Source organism: Vombatus ursinus, unplaced genomic scaffold, assembly GCF_900497805.2.
Source record: "Vombatus ursinus unplaced genomic scaffold, bare-nosed wombat genome assembly UNPS02005659.1, whole genome shotgun sequence".
In the NCBI taxonomy this organism is placed as follows: domain Eukaryota; kingdom Metazoa; phylum Chordata; class Mammalia; order Diprotodontia; family Vombatidae; genus Vombatus; species Vombatus ursinus.
In genome coordinates this window covers 25,383,185-25,404,748 of record NW_020945437.1, presented here as the reverse complement: position 1 = coordinate 25,404,748, position 21,564 = coordinate 25,383,185, and the positions used below count along the sequence as shown (strand labels likewise).

The window sequence follows — 21,564 nt, the reverse complement described above, 5'->3', positions numbered from 1 at the left end:
TTAATTGTGACCACAGGCATATCCACTTACCCTCCCTCTTCTAAGTCTTAGTGTCTTCATCAGTAAAATAAGGATAGTAATATAGTTCTTTGGCATGTGGGACATTTCCCCATAGAATCAATGTTACACGTGGTCATAGACTCACTTAAGAATCTAACCACTATTTTTAATAACATAAGACTGTATTTTCCCAAAGAAACAAAGTTGGAACTAAAAACGACAGGGACCTCTCTGACTATCTCTGACTTGAAGCCACTGTAGTCTATCCATTAAGAAAATTGCAGAATCATCAACCCTCAGATACAGAAGGAAGCTCTACAGAGCACCTCTGACATAGTCATCCAGTCTCTACTTGAATGTCTCTTCTAAAAAGACCTCCTTGTTTGACATTTGTCAGAATGGTGTATTAGGAAGACAGCACTGCATAGAACCCTGAGCCTGAAGTCAAGAAAGATCTAAGTTCAAATCCAGCTAAATTATTACCTGTGTGACCCTGGGCAAGTCACATATATCTGTTTACCTCAGTATGTCCAACTGTAAAATGCGGATAATAACAGCCACCTACCTCACAATGCTGTTGCGAAGCTCAAATGAGATATTTGTAAAGCACTTAGCACAGTGCCTGGCACATAGCAGATGCTATATGTTTATTCCTGTCTGTTCTCTTCCCATTGAGAAACACTGTGAAGGACTGACTGTCATGGGGATAAACTAGAGGTGAGGAAACACATTAGGCACTATTAAGAGAGTACAGGTTAGAGATGATGTGATTCTAAACTAGAGTAAAATACATTGTCGAAATGTTTACGATGACACTGTGCATGCACACAATGTTGGCAAATCTCAATTTCTGTACCTGGCAGGGAAGATAAATTCAGTCCATCCCATTCTTTCTTCAAACAGTTCTTAGCTCAAGTCTAAACATTACCAAACATTTAATACCTTTAGGAGTAGGAATATCATATTAAATGATGGTCTAATTATAGATGTGACTACATGATGAATTTTGCAGCACCTCATAAAGAATTTAATTTAAAAGCATACACTGCATACATACATACGTGTATGTGTGTGAATACATATGTATATATGAGACATATATTCCATAATAGATATGACTTTTGATATTATTATCTAGAATTTTTCAACTCAAGGTGGTTTTCTACAAATCCATCCTTTATGGTTTTTTTAAGTTGTTCTACATGGGTAGAAATTGAAGAATTATTCTTCTTCCTAAAATCAAATTCTGCAATTTGTTAACCTACTATAGCCCAGCAGCAGAGATATGCTAGCTTCAGCTGACACCACCTCAGGAGATGGTTAAATTTTCATGGTAAGCATTTACACATGGGAAATTGGCAAATGCTACAATCAGGGCTTGATTTATTGACTGTCCAGACTTAAGAAAATGATCTTTTTAAATGTTAATAATGAAGATTAAACTGCAAAGTGTGGCATGCGTACATTTTTTTTAAAGTTAAACATTTACCAGCACACCCCTGGCAGACACGTCAAAAAGGTTACATGAGTTGCAATTATGATATCAGATTATGAATATTTTAAACATATACAAAATAGTAAGATTCTTCCCTGGTTAAGACAAAGACCTGTTTAAAAAAAACTCATATAACTACTAAATCTATAAGGCTGAATAGTACAGAGCCTGGGCAGTTAGACAGATCTACTGCTTGTTCATTTGCCTGACAGTATGGGGAATACTCAAAGTATCTCCCTATAAAAATAGTTTTATAAACAGAACTTGGGTCTCAAGTCAGGCCACAAAATCCTTAAGGTTCGAAGGCCTACCTATTTCCGCATGGTCATGTTTCAGGTTTTTTGAAAGGGCAAGAAGGAAAGAAATAACAAGTGAAAAATCTGTCTCCCGGAGCTCCACTTCCCCATGACCTCCTCCCCACTACAACCATGGCAGCACTGAGAAGGGGAGGCAGCTATGTCACAGCCCTCCTTTCCCTCATTTCATAGAGCACATGCCTTTTCTCCATGATACCACTAGGGCTCATTTGTACCACTTTACCAGGATGCATCCAGCAGAAGTTGCGCTAAATCTGGTCTCAAGTCCTTTGCATTCTGTTATGGATCGTACTGCTGAACTCACAAATCTGGTCAGGTTAAGTGGGTAAGTGTCTTTAACAGGTTGGAGCAATGTTTCACAATGACATTTCATGAAATCTTGCTGTTCCAGTCAACAGAAACAGAGATTACACCAAAAAATCACAATATTTTCTCCTTAAAAAGTAAGAAATTGGGGGCAGCTAGGTGGCACAATGGATAGAGCACCAGCCCTGAAGTCAAGAGGACCTGAGTTCAAATCCGGTCTCAGACCAAACACTTGACACTTACTAGCTGTGTGATCCCGGGCAAGTCACTTAACCCCAATTGCCTAAAAATAAAAAAAAAATTTAAAAAAAAAGGAATTGTGAGTATATCACATGAAACAATTTTTCAACAAATGAGTTTAACTGCCTCTCTTTTATTCTGAAAAGTCCCTAGTTCCCTTTGATTCCAAGCCAACTTCCCAAACCAGACTGCATAGGTTCTGTCAGAACAATTCCAAGTCAGAGAGAGTTCAAGGGTCAAATGAGCTTGGAAAGCAATAAACTACAACATGAACTATACTCAAGAGAAATGTGACTTTATTAAACACAACAAAATGTAATTTAATTAGCTACTACCATAAGCCTATCCTGTCTTCTGTGTTCTCAGAATTGTGAAATGACAGTATTATTGTGATGGTTAATGCCCTTCCCTCTGCTGCACTAGGATACTGTTTCTGGTGGGGGAGGGAGGTGCAGGGCACACATAATCTGCAATTTCAAATTTTCTCTCTGCCTTGCTAAGGGAAAATCCCTATATAATGGCAGAAAAAAGAACTAGAGTAAAAAAACAGGAAAAATATTCTGTGCAGCAATGGACATGGTAACATTTTTCATAATGCTAGAAATAACATTTTTCTTGTGAATTGAGCTTACTGCAAAGCTTACGAAACAGAAAACACGTGGAGGACAACTGCACACAGATGTGCCAAAGAGATCAGAAGGAAGGTTCAAATGAAGCACAGCTGAACAGCTCCAAGGAGTGCTACACCCATAATAAACTAAAAACAAGTATAAACCAAGATGCAACAGGTTAGTCCTGACCTCAGTCATGACAGACAATGTCAATTAAAACATGCAGAAGCAGAACTAGAGAAAGAAAAATGAGTTACTCTGCTAAGTTCCCAAAGTAAGAATGAACTGATGATGAAAACATCTTCATCATTCCCTAACACATAAACAGCCAAAGGCTATGAAGCTGCATCCTCAAAAGAAATGCAAGCTAAGCTATCAACAATAATGTGAAAAAATGCTCCACATACACATCACTGGTACTAAAGTACTGCAAATTACAACAACTGGGGGGGTCCACTTCACACCCATCATATTAGTAGAGATGACAAAAAATATCAATAAAATATCAATCTATTGGAGAGGTTCTCACAAAGTGAGGTTGTGGGGAGGGGAAGAGGGTCATTACTAACTGCTAGAAGATCAAATAAAGGCTCCAGGGAGAAGGTAACATTGGTCTTTCAAGTGTGTATAAAAGGTCAAGAGGGAAGAGAGAGTAATTCAGGTATAAGAAGCAACAATGAGCAAAGGCATGAGGGCGAGAGTGGACATGTTTAGAGAATCCAGAGTTCAGCTGGAACACTGAGGGAATAGAAAGGATTAATATGAGACTAAAAGTGGAAAGGCTGGGTAGCACCATATTGTAGGAAGCCTTGAATGCCAGGGAAAAAATCTGAACTTAATTCAACATGAGCTCACTCTAGGGACCCACTTAAGATTTTTGAGCAGATGAGTCATATGACCAGGTCTACATCTAAGATTACTCTAGCAATGGAGTGAAAGACAGACTACAGTTGGGGTAAGAGCAGGTTCAGGGAGATCTGTATAATTAACTCTCAATTTATTCAACAGTTGATGATTCAGCTAAAATGCATATTTATCAAATTATAATTGATAGGAAAGTTAGGAAGACTAGTCAATGCAACATCAGGATCCAAAAAGGCCTTGACAGGTTAAATTAATAGGCTAAACTGACAAAGCCTAAACTTAATAGCAACAAACATAAACTCCCACACATATTTTAAAAAAAAACACAAGATGGTGGAGACATGGAGTATAAAACTTTAAATATAAAATACCTGGGAGTTCAGCAAATTATCAGTTCAATGACTAAGTGTGATATAACCATCAAAAAAAGTTAATGTTATCTAAGGCTATATTAATTGAAGAATAGTTCTCTCTCCCTTGCTCCTCCTCCTTTAAATGGCCACAATATGGAACTTCAGCACTTTAAAAAATATCAGTTGTATTTATTAGAAATCTCTAGTCATGAGCGGCCTTTCTTCAGCAGTCTTGACCTGTGCATTCCTTTGCAAAGGTCAATCTGCACTGCCTCTCCCTAAACCTGCTCAGCACCATACAGAAATATTCATGGACAAAGAGAAGACTGTACCAGCATTTTTAAGACAAGGAGGTGTGGGATGCAGATGACCTGTATTTAAATTCTGATTCTGCCACTTACTACCTGTGTGACTTTGGGCAAGTCATTTAACATTTTTGGGGCCTCTATTTTCTTATCTGCAAAATAAAGAGCCTCTAAAGTCCCTTCCTTCTCTTCATGAACATGATGACCCAACAATACTGTGTACATGGATTGGGTTGGACTCAGTAGTCAATACATATCCAGTGACTGCAACATTTCTATAGCCTAGTGCAAAAATGGGCTTTGTCATTTGAATGAGAGTAGAGACTGTTTTACTTTTCCATCTCTATCCCCAGCACTTATCACAGTGTTTTGCACATATTAAGGGCTTAATAAATGCTTTATACATTCACTCATTCTTAATACAGCAACCATGGAAAATAAAGAGCACATGAGGTCAAAAATCTGAAGGTCAAAAATAAATAGGAAACCTATCACTCAAAAGTTTCCTACTAGATCAAACAAGGGACATAGGCAATCACAAAAAATAAGAGATAATTTTCATGACATGAAATTGAAAAGCTTTTGCAGCAACAAGATTAACACAAAGAATCAGTGAGAAGCAGCTTACTAGAGAAAAAAAAATCTTAGTATCAAATATATGTGATAAGGTTCAGATGTCCAAAATATATAAACAGAAACATCTAACCATAAGGTATTCTGCAACAGAAAGTGGTCACAGGATAAAAACAAACACTTCTCTGAAGAATTACAAATTATTAACAATCATGAGAAAGAATGCTCCAAATCACGAATATTATGGGAAACACAAATCAAAACAACCCTAAGTTTTCATTTAACACACAGAGAATTGGCAAAAATGATAAAATATGAGAATAGTCAACATGATAGGGATGGCAGAAAGACAGGCATACTTTTAAAGCAGGTAGGACTGTGAACTGGTATTAACAATTCTGAAAAGCATTTCAAAATGACTAAAATGTCCATACCCTTTTCTATTCTATTGCTAGACACATACCTCAAGGAGGTTAATGACAAAACGAAAGGATCCATATACACCGAAATATTTATAGCAGCACTTTTTGTAGTAGCAAAGAGCTAGACACAAAGTACCGTAGATACTCATTGACTGGTGAATAACTAAACAAATTGTGGTACATGTAATGCACTACTACTGTACTGTAAAAAGCAATAAGTATGATGAACACAGAGAGGCTTGGAAAGATTTATATAAACCGATACAAAGTAAAGTAACTGAAATCAGGAAAAAGACATACATAACTATAATAATTTAAATGGAAAGAACATCAACAAGACACTCGAAACTGAGGGCTGCAAAATTATGATGTCCAAGCTTGGCCCCAAAGAACAGATGACAAAAGACCACTTTGGAGAATTGGGGAGGAGACTATGGTTGTAAAACACTGAACGTAACATCAAAACATCTTCAATATGTTGGTTAGTTTTGCTGAATGATTTTCTTCCTCTTTCTTTTTTATTGCAAGGGATGACCCTCTGGAAAGGGATGGGAGAAAGGATACAGCAGTAAATGTAGGTGATACAAAAACAAAACAAAAAAAAAAATCAGTAAATTTATTTTTCAAAAGTTTCTTCTATTCTATCTAAATTAATTTACTTATTCAATGTCGTAGCAATCAAACTACCAAAACATTATTTTGCAGAGCTAGAAAAAATAATAACAAAATTCATCTGAAAGAATAAAAGGTCTAGAATATTAAGGGAATTAATGAAAAGAAATGCTGGGGAAGGTGGCCTACCCATACCAGACCTTAAATTGTATTATAAAGCAGCAATCATCAAAACTACTTGGTACTGGCTAAGAAATAGAGTGGTGGATCAGTGAAATAGGTTAGGTACACAAGATACAGCAGTCAATAACTATAGTAATCTACTGTTTGATAAACCCAATCCTAGCTTCTGGGATAAGAACTCACTTTTGACAAAAACTGCTGGGAAAACTGGAAAATAGTATGGCAGAAACTAGGCATAGACTAACATCTTATACCACATACCAAAATAAAGTCAAAATGGGTACACAATTTAGATATAAAGGCTGATATTATATGAAAACTAGGAAAGCAAGGAATAGTTTACTGTCATATTTATGGAGAACGGAAGAATTTATAACCAAACAAGAGAGAGAGAGAACATTATGAAATGCAAAACGGATAATTTTGATTACATTACATTGAAAAGTTTTTGCACAAACAAACCCAACGCAACCAAGATTAGGAGGAAGCAGAAAACTGGAAAAGAATGTTTATAACCAAGGGACAGCTAGGTGTCGTAGTGGCACCAGCCCTGGAGTCAGGAGGACCTGAGTTCAAATCTGGTCTCAGACCAGGTACTTGACACTTATTAGCTGTGTGACCCTAGGCAAGTCACTTAACTCCAATTGCCTCATCAAAAAAAAAAAATCAAGAACAATAATTTTTACAACCAGCATCTAATAAAGGCATCATTTCCAAAATATATAGAGAACTGAGTCAAATTTAGAAGAATACAAATCATTCTCCAATTAATAAATGGTCAAAGAATACGAATTGGCAGTTTTCAGATGAAGAAATTAAAGCTATCTATAATCATATGAAAACATGCTCTAAATCACTATTGATTAGAGAAATGTAAATCAAAACAACTCTGAGGTACCACATCACACCTATCAGATTGGCTAACATGACAAAACAGGAAAATTATAAATGCTGGAGAAGACACGGGAAAATTGGAACACTAATGCATTGTTGGTGGAGTCGTGAACTGATCCAACCATTTTGGAGAACATTTTGGAACTATGCCCAAAGGGCTATAAAAACATGCATACCCTTTGATACAGCAACACCACTCCTAGGTCTGTATCCCAAGATCATACAAATGGGAAAAGGACCCACATGTACAAAAATATTTATAGCAGCTCTTTTTGTGGTGGCAAAGAATTGAAAACTGAGGATATGCCCATCAATTGGGGAACCGCTAAACAAGTTGTGGTATATGAATATAATGGAATACTATTGTACTATAAGAAATGATGAGCAGGCCAACTTCAGAAAAACCTGGAAAGACTCGTATGAATTGATGCTGAGTGAAATGAGCAGAACCAGGAGGACGTTGTACACGGTAACAGCCACACTGTGCAATAACTAACTTTGATAGACTTAGCTCTTCTCAGCAATGCAATGCAATCTAAGACAACTCCAAAAGACTCATGATGGAAAATGCTATCCACATCCAGAGAAAGAACTATGGAGTTTGAATGTAGATCAAAGCATACTATTTGCTATTTTTTTCTTCTGTTGTGTTTTGTTTCCTCTTTCTGATGGTTCCTCCTATTGTTTCTAATTCTTCTTTACAACATGACAAATGTGAAAATATGTTTAATGTGAATGTATATGTAGAGCTTATATCAGATTGTATGCCATCTTGGGGAGGGGGGAGGGGAAGGAGGAGGAGAAAATTTAAAACTCAAAAGCTTATGGAAGTGAATGTTGAAAACTAAAAATAAATTAATTTAAAAAGTTTCTTCTCCACAAAATGATCCCTCTTTTGTCCCACTTGTTCCACTCCCAAATCCCTGTCCTCAACTTCACCTCCAAATTAATCTGTTAGAGGGGGAAAAGTGAATGGCAGTCTCCTTGCTCAGAACTCCAGCGGGACAAGAAGATAGAAGAAGAAAAAAAAAAGTAAGGGAGGTAAAAAATTCGATGATTCAATGAAGAATTTTCGTATTTCAAATCCAGAAAGTTTTTAGATATATGATCACCAGGTTTATCTCACATTTCAAAATGATGAGATCTTTACTGATTAAGAAGTTTCTTTATTAATGAGCTTGGTTGTCTTTTCCTTATGTGACTTTAAGCAAATCTTCAACTTTAACTTAAAACTGTGGGGCAAGTAGGAAGCCCATTTTATAGAAAAGAAAATTATCTATGTGAAAATAATTTTAGCATCCATTTCAATTTTTTTTTCCAAAGGAAAGTTAGCATAGTACATACAACATTGGACTTGGAGTTGAGTGATAACCTAATACTCACCAGCCATGTGACCATGATAAGCATGACACTAACATCTTTGGGCCTCAGTTCCCTCAGCTATAAAACTAGGACACTAATATTTCAGTTATGGCTATGGCAGGAAGACTAATGGATTTAGAGTCTAAAGGCTTGTGTTTAAAGCCTTAGCTCTACTACTATTAAACTCTCTGACCCCGAAAAAGTCTCTGTGCCTCAGTCTCATCATATCTAAGATGGAAATAATGTCCACTGCCTAAATAAATGTCTGCTATTATTACTGGACAGCTGAGAATCAAAGAAGACAGTATACTTAAAATGCTTTACAAACTATAAACTGTTATTATAGTTTATAGTTATAACATCACATAATACCATCCTTCTTACAAAAAAACATGCTACAAACTTTATGATGCTATATAAGTAGGAGCTACTATTACTATTGAACTTGCCAACTAAGACCAGAGGTTCCAGGTTTCCTCCTTTGGCAATTTCTACCTTCCTCTTGTCAACTTAAGTCACAAAAGTGTCCATGATTAAAACAGGAATTCATATTTTTGTTATTCTTTCTGGTATATACTTCTTCCCTCCTAAAAATGCTATGAGGTAGGCAATGCAAGTATCAGTATGCCCCTTTCACAGATGAAAAAACAAAGGCTCAAAAAGGGGAAATATCTTTCTCCTAGTTGTCAAACCCAGGTCAGACCTTTCCCTCTCCGCCACTGCCTCTCCAAAAACTACATTAAGCTTGCTGTTCTACAGCAGCAGTGATAGAATAAGCAGTCTTAACTCAGATTTCAGCAAGCAAGAAATAAGTTATTCTGTTCACAACAACATGCGGGCAGGGAGATCATAAATAAAAGCATGAAGCACTGTGTTGAGGAGCTGGGAAAGAAAAGATGAAAAATGATAACTTCTGCCTTCAAGAAGCTTGCATTCTAGAGGGAGAATCGAAAGGCATACACAGAAAACAATCACAAAGTAGGAAAAGATTAAATGATTTAAGTGAGGAACATGAGAGACTCAAGAAAAGACATCTCAATTCTCATTGGGAGGTCAGAGGGCATTGTATGGAGGAGGTAGTACCAAGCTAAGTCTTGAAAAAAATACAAGGATTTCACTAAGATATCAGAAAAGTTCATTCAAGGCAAGAGGGATGGTATCTACAAATGCATAGAAGCAGGAGACAGTAGAATGAGGACCTGTTCGCCCATGGAGTGGAGTACATAAAAAAGAATAGTGTAAAATAAGGCTACAAAGGTAGGTTGGGGCTAAGAAGGGAATGTCCTTGAATGCCAGGCTAAGGTATCTGTATTTTATCCCACAGGCAATATTGAGTCTTTGAAGGTCTTTGAGGAGAGGAATGAGACAATCAGGGACAACACTTTGTTGACAAAAAAATAGCAAAAGGAAGAAACAAGAGGCAGGGAAACTAACTAGGGTGCAATATAACATTGGTTCTCACATTTATATAGTGCTTTCACTTACATTATTTCATCCAAGAGAAACAGTTTATCCCAGAGACCTTTACATTCAGATTTAATTACGTATTCTTGTACTCCTTCTAGACACTTGAATTTCTCTACCTATTTTGCTAAATTATCTAATTTCTGATCAGACAAATTCAAAACCACAAAAGTCAGTTCAAAATAATGAACAAGGATTGCAATATGAAAGCATATTAAACTGCCCTATGAGAATGGAGAGAAAACAGCAAATTAAAAATACTTTCCTTTGTAGGGTGAAGCTAACAATTTTGTTACGCTAAGTTTTAAAGAAGACATTTCAATGCTTCAGTTTTAATTCCTGACAATAAAGACAAACAGCAGAAATCTCAAAAAATCTTGCATAGTCTTACCTAGGCTACATAGAAAAAAATGCAATCTTTAAAGAAAATGTCTACAGGCTACAAAATTAGTTAACTAGTCAAAATTATTCAACAATCACTCGTTAATCATTTTATGGTTTATGTTAAACTAACACATGAGAAATTTTTTCCTTAAGAGAAAAATTATTCTGATAAGATTTAAGCATATTCCTAATTACAGTTTAAGCAATTACTAAGGAAATAGTACGTTAGACTAGAAAGATCGGTAGGGGAGAAAGTAATGGATTTGGAGTCAGAAAAGATGGTACCTCCAATACTTACTACCTTGTTAACAAGCAAGCCATTGGATCACAGAAGGAAAGAGTTAGAGCTAAAAGGGAACTTAAAAAACATTGAGTCCAATACCCTAGGAGTACGAAGAGGAGGAAGATCATAATAATGATAGTAATAACAATAATAATAGGTAGCATTTATATAGCTTTAAAGTTTGCGAAATGGTTTACAAATATTATCTCTTTTGATATCCACAATAACAATAGCAAACATTTATATAGTGCTTATTACGTGCCAAGCACTGTGCTACGCACTACCTCATTTCATGCTCACAACTCTGAAAGTTAGGTGCTATTATTATCCCCATTTTATAGATGAGGAAACTGAGGCAAATGAGTTAAATTAACTTGCCCAGGGTCACATAGCTATTAAATCTCTCATATCAGATTTTAACTCAGCTGCTTACATGAGGAAACTGAAGCTGAGAGAGGTTAAATGATTTTGGCCCAGGGTCATCCAGCCAACAACTACCTGCCCAATAAGTATATGAGACAAAATTAAACTCAAGTCTTCCTGATTTCAATTCCACCATACCACCTAGTTACTTCTATTTATAGCCTTAACACTACCACCAAGGCTCTATCTCATCATCTGTAAAATGGGGATAATACTTAGAGAATCTAGCTATAAAGACCAAATAAGATAATGTACTTTGTAAATTTTAAGGCACTACATAAATGTCAGCTATTTTCATTTAACCCCTTAATATGAAATTATTTTTCATTTTCTATACTAATACACAACAATTACCTTTGTCTACTCTACTGTCAGTTGAGACTTCTAATAAGTTTCTAGAATATTAATACAAGGAATAAAGACTGGCTTTTTGGTGAGGCAATCAGGGTTAAATGACTTGCCCTGGGTCACACAGCTAGGAAATGTCAAATGTCTGAGGCCAGGATTTGAACTCAGAAGACTCTCTTTTGGTACTGTCACCACTCCCTCTATAACTGAAGTTATCTAATTCTACAATGTTGCAAGGTATCCATCCCATTAACTGCAATGTTACCTTGACCAAGAACATAAGGAATCTTCAACAAAAAAAAAATACACCTAACTTTCAATTTCCCTACTGAATTAAGCATTCCAGGAAATGAAGCCAAATTTTTTTTTTTTTTGGTCAAGTTCCAATGAATAATTTTTAACAACATTTACTTTCTGTTGATTCCAAAGACATTTATCAGCAATCCCTGGAAGTGCCCACTTTGGTGTACAATGATTTTGAGAATTCAACACTTTTAACAGAATTAAAGACAACCAGTAGCTGTCTTTAAACATGTATCTCTGGCATTCAGCTGAGAGACCATTTAAAATGAGAATCACTGTTATGATGCTTGACATTCGTTTGATTTCTTCACAACTGCACTTATACACTGTAGCCTTCCCCCACTGAAGAGAAGAAAAGGGTTGTATTGTGCTTGCTTCAGTTATAATTTCCAGCTGTGTCAAAGCTCCAGCAGCCGAAAAGCAGGAAATCCAAGAGGAAATTCCATCATCAGTTCCTGGGGTTTTGTAACGCAAATGTTCTTCCAAAAGGGAGATATTATAGGATTTTTAAAGGTGTTTGCTGTGACCTTACCTCATATCTTCAAGTAAATCACATTCTGCCTGATGTTTGGCCTGAAGTTTTGTCATCTGTTCAACTTGAATATTTTTCAGCTCCTGTGTAACTTTCACCTAAAATATACCAGAAATTGATGCAGATAAGGCAAACTGTAATATGAACAAAACAAAAAATACTAAATTATAATATCACGTGCCCATCTTCCAGTTTGATAATTGCCTATTTTAGCATCGCCAGAAAATAAAATGTTTTATGAACAAACTAGCCAAACAGGCCAAAACACTGGTTTTAACTAAAGAGTAGATGACCAATTTCATTTAAAAGATGTCAAATTGGGCAAGTTGGATCATCATTTGAACAACCAGGCACCCATGTTCTCTTATTATCATCTAAAAGAATTTATTTTCTTTTTCTCCAAACAAATCGAATATGTCCATCCACAAAAACCAAGGAGGGGAGGGGAAATGAAGCGAAGCTGTCCTCCCTCACATACATAACATCTAATAAATGCTAGTTACACAATCATGAAATGGGCATCGATTAAATAAATTATTCCATAATGGCTCCATGGAACAAAATGCCTGAGGATGATAACACTCATCTCATTGACAGCCCATACAATCAGATTCACTCTCTCACAAAAGAGAATACACACTACTAACTCAGAGAAGGAAGGCTAACCATTTAACCAGGACAGTGAACTAGTATCCTGGTAACTTTACCTGTTTACTTCAAATTTGCGTTTTTGGTAGGCTGGGGTTTGTTTGTTTGTTTTTGGTGGGGGGAGGGTGTCAGAATATCTCCTTGCTCCGTCTTGGAGCCTATGCCATTGGGATGAGAAAATCTGTTTAGGACTCTGAGAGCTATTACCCAGCTACACTGGGGGGGGGGGGGGTGTGTGTGTGTGACTGACATTCCCAACAGACAAGGGCCGAATCTACTAAAGAAACCCGGATTGAAATAAAAATAAAATCAAAAAAGCACACACTAGTGAATTTGACATTAAGAAAACATTTAGCTTCAGAAAAGAAACAGCCCCATTCTAAAAGGCTAAAGGGGGCTGGGATTAGGGTGAAAGGATAGCAGTTTGTGATGGGAGAAAAGGTGGTGGACACAAACCTGACACAAACCTTTCCCTCTTCCTATACTGGGCGCTCGTTCTTATTGCTTCACTCATCCGGCCCTGGACTTGAAACATAACCTCAAGATGAATACACAACTTCCCCATCTTAGTGGTAGTAGGGAACTCGGGCTGAAGCACCTTGCCCCAGTGGCCAGGTAGGAGTACCTTTTGGAATAGGATCCCAGGATTTAGAAAAGTAGCACTTCATTTTATTAGTAGGATAGGATCTTAGAGGTCACCTAGTACAACTCCCTCATTTTACAGATGAGGAAACTGAGGGTCAGAAAGGGGAAGGGACTTTTCCAAAATAACGCTACTAATGAGGAAGTGTCAAAGGCGAGATTCAGACCCAGGTCTCTTCACATCAGACCCAGTTCTTTTCACTCTACCACGTTTGCTCACTTGGTAATGCCCGGTAAACCTTCATTTCGGGAGGGGGGCGGGGGTAGAAGGTGAGAAGATGAAGGGGTGTGACCATTTCAACTTCTCCCCTGTGGCTCCGGGAGGAAAACAAGGCCCAACTGAGGACTGGGGAACACAACCAAATCCTGCAAAATGGGGGGCGGCGAGAGCGGAGGGCGAAGCCTCTGTGCAGACTAAACAATAATACACACACTCGCATGGGCTCTGCAGAACTGCAGGGGCTTGCTCGGCTCCCAAGCCCGCTCTGCCTCCGTGCAACCCCGAGAATGCACTTTGCAACGGGAATGCACTCTCCCGGAGCGCGCACAAAACACACACACACACACACACACACACACACACACACTCTCTGTGTCTTTCTCTCTCTCTCTCTCTCTGTCTCTCTCTCATATCACACACATCAATACAACTCCGGGCAACAGCGCAGGCTTCCACCTCATTCCCAAACAGAGGGAGCGGGTGGAGGCGAAAGAGAGGTGGGCCTCGGGGGGCCCGCGGCTGCAGCTGGGCAAGGAGACCCAAAAGCGCCCCCCTCACCTTCCAGCATCCCGGCGCCGCATCCCGGGCTGCGGCGGCGAGAGAAGCCGCGAGTCCCTGGATTGCTGCGGCAAGAGCAGATTCCGCCCGGAACGGGGAGAAGCCGACAGCAGGACTAGCAGCCTTTCTCCTTCGCAGCTCGCAGCAGCTGCAGAGCCCGCCGCCCCCACCTCCACAGCCCCCCGAGTGCTCCCGCCCCCCTCCCGGCCCTAGCCGCAGCCCCGCTGGCTCGCTCACCTTCCTCGGCGGCGGCTGCATGATGCTGGAGGGACATGAATCCTCCCCCAGCGACGGCGGCGACGGCAGTAGCAGCAGCAGAAGGAGACCGGGGAAGGGGAGGGGAAGCGGGGAGGGGGTCGGGCTGGACCCTACCCCCGGGTGTGCGGGTATGCAGCTTTCCCGGGCAGCCCCAGAAGGAGGAGACCCAGGGGAGGGCTGACTGGGCCCGGTGCGTGTGAGTCTCCCAGTGTGTCTGTCTCTGTGTGCAAGGTTTCCCTGGCGGCCGCAGGAGGAGGAGACCTGGGGGAGGGCTGGGCTGGACCCCGGGCTGTGCGTGTGTGCGCGCGTGTGTGTGCCAGAGAGCGAGCTCCGGTGGAGGCGGGGACCCTGCGCGGGGCGGGGGGCTGGGGCTGGACTCTGCGAGCAACTGGGAGGGGCGGGGGGGCTGGCTCTCCCCAGTAGCTGGGGAAGGAGGAACCCCGGGAGGGAGGAAAGAGGGCCCAAGGGTCTGTGAGGCCGAAGGGAGGCGGGAATTGCGAGGAGGGTGGGGGGAGGAAGACCCCAGGAGTAGGGAAGAAGGCAAGGGCTCAGACCCTGCCCGTGGGAGTGTCTACTATTGGGGATAAGAGTGGGCTTAGAGAAAGGGAGGCTTCGGGCAGGACCAGAGGAGAGGAGGACTCTGGGGAAGGTGGGAGAGGGGAAAGTCTGCAGCTTCCCCCCTTCTTCCGGGAAAGAACAGGAAAGGGTTAGTCCTCCCAGGCCGGAGGAGGAGCGGGTCTGATCCCCTTAGGTTAGGAAAAGAGAGGAATTTCTAGTCCCTCGAATCCGAGGAGGGGCAAGAGAAATCTATTGCTATCAGAAGAACACTAGATTTGGGGTCAAGTGGACCTGAATTCAAATTCTGTTTCTTCCTATGTGATTTTTTAATGACTTACCTCTCTGAGCATTCCTTATCTGCAAAATGAGGGTTGCAACCTCTGAGCTCCTTCCAGCGCTAAGTCTATGAGCCTGTGAACTCCTTAAGATACTTTGTAATCTCTCCCTTTCAGGTTAGAGAATGAAGAGAGGAAGGTCTAATACTGTCGGGTCAAAGGAAGAAAAGAGGGAGCAGGTGTGGTGCCTTCAGAACAGAGGAGGAGAAAGGAGTGGTCTAGTTCGCTTAGGTCAGAAGAGGAGAAGGGGCATGTTTAGTACCCTCCGGTCAGGGAGAAGGAGAGGCAGGTCCGCTCCCCAGTGGTCAGAGCTCTTAAGAGGGGCAGGTTTGGTCTTTCTAGATAAAGGGAGGAAGAGACAGGTCTGGTCCCCTTAGGTCAGGGGAAGAGAGAACTTGTTCCCCTCAGAAGAGGCAAGACTAATCCTCTCAAGTCAGAGGAGACGAAGGCCAGGGCCGGTCAGGGGAGGGGGCAGGTCTGGTCCCCTCGGGGCAGGGGATGGAGCAGCTACGGTCCTCTGAGCTCAGAGGGACAGGGCAGGTCCGATGCCCTCCGGTCAGAGGAGGACGGGACAGCTAAGAGGCCCTCGGGTTAGAGGTGGGGGCAGTTCTGGTCCCCTCGGGTCAGAGGTGGGGGGCAGGTCTGAGCTTCTTCAGTCAGAGGAGGAGGGGCAGGTCCCATGGGGCCGGGCCTAGGGCGGGGCCTCCGGGAGGGTGGTGGCCTCGGCTGGGGCTCTAGGCGAAAGGGGTGGCAACCCACTGCCCGGGCCGGCGCCGACGCTCCTCCTCTTCCCGACGCCGCTCCGCCCCGCCGGGCAGCCAAGGGGAGGCTATGCCGCCGAGCTGGCCTGACCCCTCCCTCCGTAGCGAAGGCCTCGCTGAGCCTCCTCGCGCCTCTCAGGGGCGGGGCTTCCGCGACCAGAGAGCAGGCGCCCTTAGAACTGCCAGGCTTGAGGAACAAACGGCGGGGGGTGCGGGCAGCAGTATGTGTGAACAGGACTAAAGAGGAGACGAAGGGAGCAGCTGACAGAAGAGCAGAGCCCCCCCCAAGAACTAGAGTGTGGAACGTTCCAAACACTCCCCTCAGCCTCCCTCTTATGCACAAGTGACGCTTTACATGCGCCTTCCCGCCCGTTCGAGGCGCGCACAGCCTCCAGGATGCTTTCCACTTCCATCTCTCCACCCCTCCTCTAACACGCCTCCACGCCGGAGGGTGGGAGGGAAAACTATGCTAATACACGTACGCATTATAAACCCCACCCCTTCAGCTTCTTTCCCCTCCCTCCTCCTTCCGCCTGGTTGCAGCTGCGCATGTGCTGGGCTAGCTGGCTCTTCGGGCTGGAGTTGGGGCAGTTCAGAAACGGCGCGTGCGCCGGGGATGCAGGCTGTGCTGTTGTGCTGCTGGGCACGCGGTACGGGCATTCTGGGTTTGTTCTGTTGTACTCATCTTTTTTAATACATTTTCACCACGCTCTCTAACTTTGTGCTTTCCGTGCCGTCGGAGGTCCTGAACCCTATTTGCACTCCAGGCCGTTCAGCCCCAATAGTGCCAATAGTGCATCCGTAGGATGGCCGCGTGCCTTCCTGGGGAGGGGGCGCCCAGCGCTGCAGCTCCTGATACAGGGTGCCGGGAGGGGGCGTGGGGGAAGGAGTTCTCCACAGGGGGAAAGGGAGGTCATTCCGACCTGTAACCAATAATTACCCTGAACCCTTTTTGCTCTTAGCTGTGGCCCATTTGCTTCATCTGGTACTTCCTCGCAGGATCAAATACCCACCCCTGTGTTTTACATTTAAAGTACTAAACTGCTGGCTACCTTATCAGGCTAACTACACATTACTCCCCTTCCTAGACTTTATGGCCCATCTCCCATATCCATGCCTTTGCATAGGCTGAGCCCATACCTGGAACTGCCTCACCGTTCCCCTTCCCTGCTGACATACTAGTCTCAATTATTAATTTCCTTCTAAATTTAAGTCAAACACCATTTCCTACCTGAAATGCCTTTCCTGATCCCCCCCCACCCAGATACGCACACTTTTGTCCCCAAGGTGTTACTGAGTCTTGTCTGACCCCATTTAGGGTTTTCTTGGAGAGATACCAGAGTAGTTTGTCATTTCCTTCTCCAGCTCATTTTACAGATATGAAAACTGAGGCAGACAGGGTTAAGTGACTTGCCAGGGTCACACAGCTGTTATGTCACTCCAGATTTGAACTCATGAAGAAGGCCCAGGAACTCTGTGCAGTATTATACTATATACTAGCTGGCCTTCCCCAATGTAATGGCTTTTTATTTTCGATACACTTATCCATGGTGTCCCAAAGGTTTTAATGCAGTTTTTAGCTCCAATAGCACAAATACCTGAAAACTGCACTTTGACTTTTGGGACACCCTGTATGTGCACACTTTGTCTCTTCTTCCCTCCCTCTCCTCTACCCCATTGTTCACCTTGAGAACTGAGGCTGAGGAAGAAAGCTCTTTCCTGGAAGAGTGGCTTTGCATTTCTAAGAATTCTGGTTGAAATAAGATTCTGAACTCTTCCTCACAAGTGTGTAACAACCTTATCCCCTCTTCTCACCTCCCTTCAATTCTTTTACCCTTTCTTCCCCTCCCCTCTCCTTTCCCCTCATGTCTCTCCCACACTGAGACTGGCAGAGCAGGAACAGCCTTCAGAACATAGAATGTCAGTAAGGCCTTAGATTCTAGAATGTGGAATGTCCAAGCTGAAAAAGGACCTCAGAAAAGTGGTCTCACTGACCTAGGCCAGAGTTGGGGGTGGGGATGAGTTCAAGGCCTTCAACTTCTCAGCCTTTCATTTTAAGCAGGCAGGCCCCAAGAAGGGGTTCCAGTTCCCCTTCTATTTGTCACTCACCCATCTTTTCAACAGCTTTCACAGACAGTAAACCTAGCCACAATACCCATACACCTAGCATGGCAAGAAACACGTGATACATGCTCAAGATATTACGGGGAGGAAATGGAAATGCCTTAACGTGTCCCAAAGGCATTAGAACAACCTCTTTCCGCACATCTGGCTGTGTGATAATGTGGAAAGAGCCTTGTACTTCAGTCAACAAGCATTTAGTAAATCCTTACCATGTACCAGGTACTCTGCTAAGCCTTGAGAATACAAGTACAAAAGCCAGACAGCCCCTGCCCTCATGGAGTTTGCATCCTACTACATGGACTGCCACCTGTTCACAGCAAAGTAAATACACAGGGAGTAAGGTATGCAGGCACTAATAATTCCATATCACAATTCCCAAATTCAAGTCTCAAGTCAAAGCTCCACCTCTTACTAGCTATGTGATACAGGACCAGTTTCTTTTTTCTAAAACCTCAGTTTCCTCATCTGTAAAATGAGGATAAAAATCCTTGTGCCACCTACCCCTACAAGTTATTAATAACTCATTTCTATAAAGTACCTTCCTCATAGCCATTCTGCAAGGTGGGTAGGTATTATGAAGTCAGTCAGCCAGTAAACATTTATCAAGCACCTACTGTGTGCTAGGTGCTATGCCGAGCTTATTATTATTTCTATTTTACAGATGGGAAAATGACTAGAAAAGCGAATTGACTTGCCCAGCCTAGCAAATAGAGAAATCAGAGTATCAACTTAGTCTCCTGACACTAAATTCATTGTTCCTTGCTACTTGTAAACTGTAAAACGTTAAAGAAATGTACATTTCTCTCCGCCCCCCCCCCCAAAAATAAGTTTCAGAGTTCTTCACTTGGAAATATTGTCTAATTTATTCTATTCATCTTCCACTTGTACAACTAGCTGCATCCACTTTCTCCCCGCATCCAGAGCTATCCCATTTCCCAGCTATTTCTGCTGATTATGTTGTTTCTTTTCCCTGCATAGTCTCCCTTCTGAGACTATTAAGTGTCACGGAGCTAGCGCAGTGCCAGTCCCATGGTAAGGGCTTGTGGATTGATTGATTTTAAAGGCAAGGTGGCTATCAGGGCTTTGTGCACTGCTCTGCCCTGGGGATGCTCCAAAGGGTTCTGTCCACTGGTTGTTGCTGTTTTTGACAGGTTAAAAAATACCTTTCTCTATCATTTACAGAATTTTAGGACTAGAAGGAAGCATAGGATATTAGAGCTAGAAGAGATTTTAGAGATCATACGGTCTTACAGATGTAACTCAGAGGTTCCATGACTTATCCAAGGTCACACAGACAACAGAATCAGAATTGTGACCCAGTGACTCCTTTGCTCTTACCCTACACCAGAGGTGTTAGACCCCTGGAGAAGCATGACTACAGAAAATATTTAACACAATTAATAAAAATACTTATGATAATATATGGTTTTCTAAGTCATTATACTGCTATGAAGATCCTTATTTAAGGTTTAAAAGCCCCAGTTTCTATTTGAGTTTGACTTCACTCTGCCATATATAACATTACATCATCTAATCTGTGCCTGAGTAGATGTTCTCCCTATGACCTACCCCTAAAGTGATCATTCAGGTTCCACTTGAAGACCTTCTGACTGTATAATAATAACTCATTTATACAGTGCTTTAAGGTTTACAAAGCTAACATTCTGTGTTCTAATGTTCCTCCCAGCTCTGACATTCTGGGTTCTAAATTCCTTCCTATCTCTGATTTTCTGGGTTCTAAGAACCCTCCTAGCTCTAACGTTCCGAGTTTTAGGTCCCTCCCAGCTTAGATGTTTCATGCTCTAAGGCCCCTCCCACCTCTGACATTCTGGCTTCTAGAGTCCTTCCCACCTCTGACATTCTGGGTTCTAGGGTACCACCCAGCTTAGATGTTTCATGGTCTAAGGGTTCTTCCAGCTCTGAGTTTCTATGTTCTAAGATGCCTTTGAACACTGACACACCCATTTTTATCTCATTCATATTTTCCCCAGCCCCTCCAACAGACCGGTAAAGTGGAGAAAACATTGATCTTTGGTCCCAAAATCACTTAATCTCTCTAGGCCTCAGATTTCTGATCTTTAAAAGCACAGGGTTGAACCAGCCAGCCTTCTAGCTCTAGATACATGATCTTATCACCTCTATGCAGATGACTCTACAATTTAGATCTCCATCCTTGACCTCTCCTGCTCTTCAGACCTACATCTTTAATGGCCTTCAGGTCCCCTCCCCTGGGAATGTCTCACTGACACCTCCTCTATAACTGAGTTCCTTACTTCCCCTAACCCTCCTCTCCTTCCTGTAGCCCCACCATTCAACTGATCCCACATGTTTATTCATCTTCAAGGTTACGATATAACTTATTTCCCTTTTGCCTCACATACTCACTCATATATATAAGTATAATAGAAAAAGCATGCAAGACTAGAGACAAGAGAGACCTGAGTTCCAGTCTAGTCTCAAATACGTATTGTCTATGAAACCTTGGACAAGTTGCCAACCTCTCAACTTCAATTTTGTCAGCTGTACAATGAGAGTGATACCTGTCCTCACCAAGCAAATCAAAGAGTATATACAAAAAAATTTGCAAACTTTAAATGCTGTGTAAATGTCAGCTATCATCATTATCAACTATTTTATTGAGTCACCAAGTCCTATCTCTGCCATCTTCAAAACACCTTTTGAACCCTCCCCTACCATTATCATACCACCCTGATTACTGACAACCTGAAATATCAAATTAGCCTCCTGATAGGTCTTCCATGCTCTCCTCTTTCCCTCTCTGATCTGTCCTTCATGTGACTGGCAGAATTAGCTTTCCTAGGTTCCAGAACTGTTCCAGAACTCATCCAGGGTGGTTGAGGCATGGGGGAAAGTTGCCAACACCAGGCGAATCCTACTTTTTTGCTTTCCTCCTTGCTGGGCTACTCGACTGCTCACAAGTTTTGGAAAAGACAGAAGTCAACAACTCCATTCTTTTTGATGAGAGACGGGAGACTGCTAGGCCTTTCCATCTGACTTGCATCTATTCTTCCCTTCAATCCTCCCAATACTGCCATCTGAACTAAGTGACCTAAACATTTCTGGGCCTTGCTATCCACCCACAGATGAACCTTCAGGATTTCCAGGCAATCTTCCCCAGAATTGAACTTTCTTTTATGTGCAAGTCTCTCTCCCATTAGGGTGTGT

At 41.8% G+C, this 21,564-nt stretch overlaps 1 protein-coding gene across 3 annotated transcripts in view; it reads right to left on the bottom strand.

Annotated features, from left to right (window-relative positions):
• The window catches only part of FCHSD2 (FCH and double SH3 domains 2), a 352,645-nt gene extending 336,678 nt beyond the window's left edge, over positions 1-15,967 (bottom strand). Inside the window, exons 1-2 of one of the 3 annotated variants that reach the window (XM_027848012.1) lie at positions 15,497-15,967; positions 12,275-12,372 (exon numbers count right to left, since the gene is read on the bottom strand). In XM_027848012.1, coding sequence (XP_027703813.1) covers positions 12,275-12,372; positions 15,497-15,508 — 110 coding nt within the window. In that variant the 5' untranslated portion in view covers positions 15,509-15,967. Of the gene's footprint in view, positions 1-12,274; positions 12,373-14,579; positions 14,894-15,496 lie in introns of those variants that run through there. The other 2 variants (XM_027848010.1, XM_027848011.1) reach the window with 2 other exon arrangements.
• Positions 15,968-21,564: the final 5,597 nt, after the last annotated feature.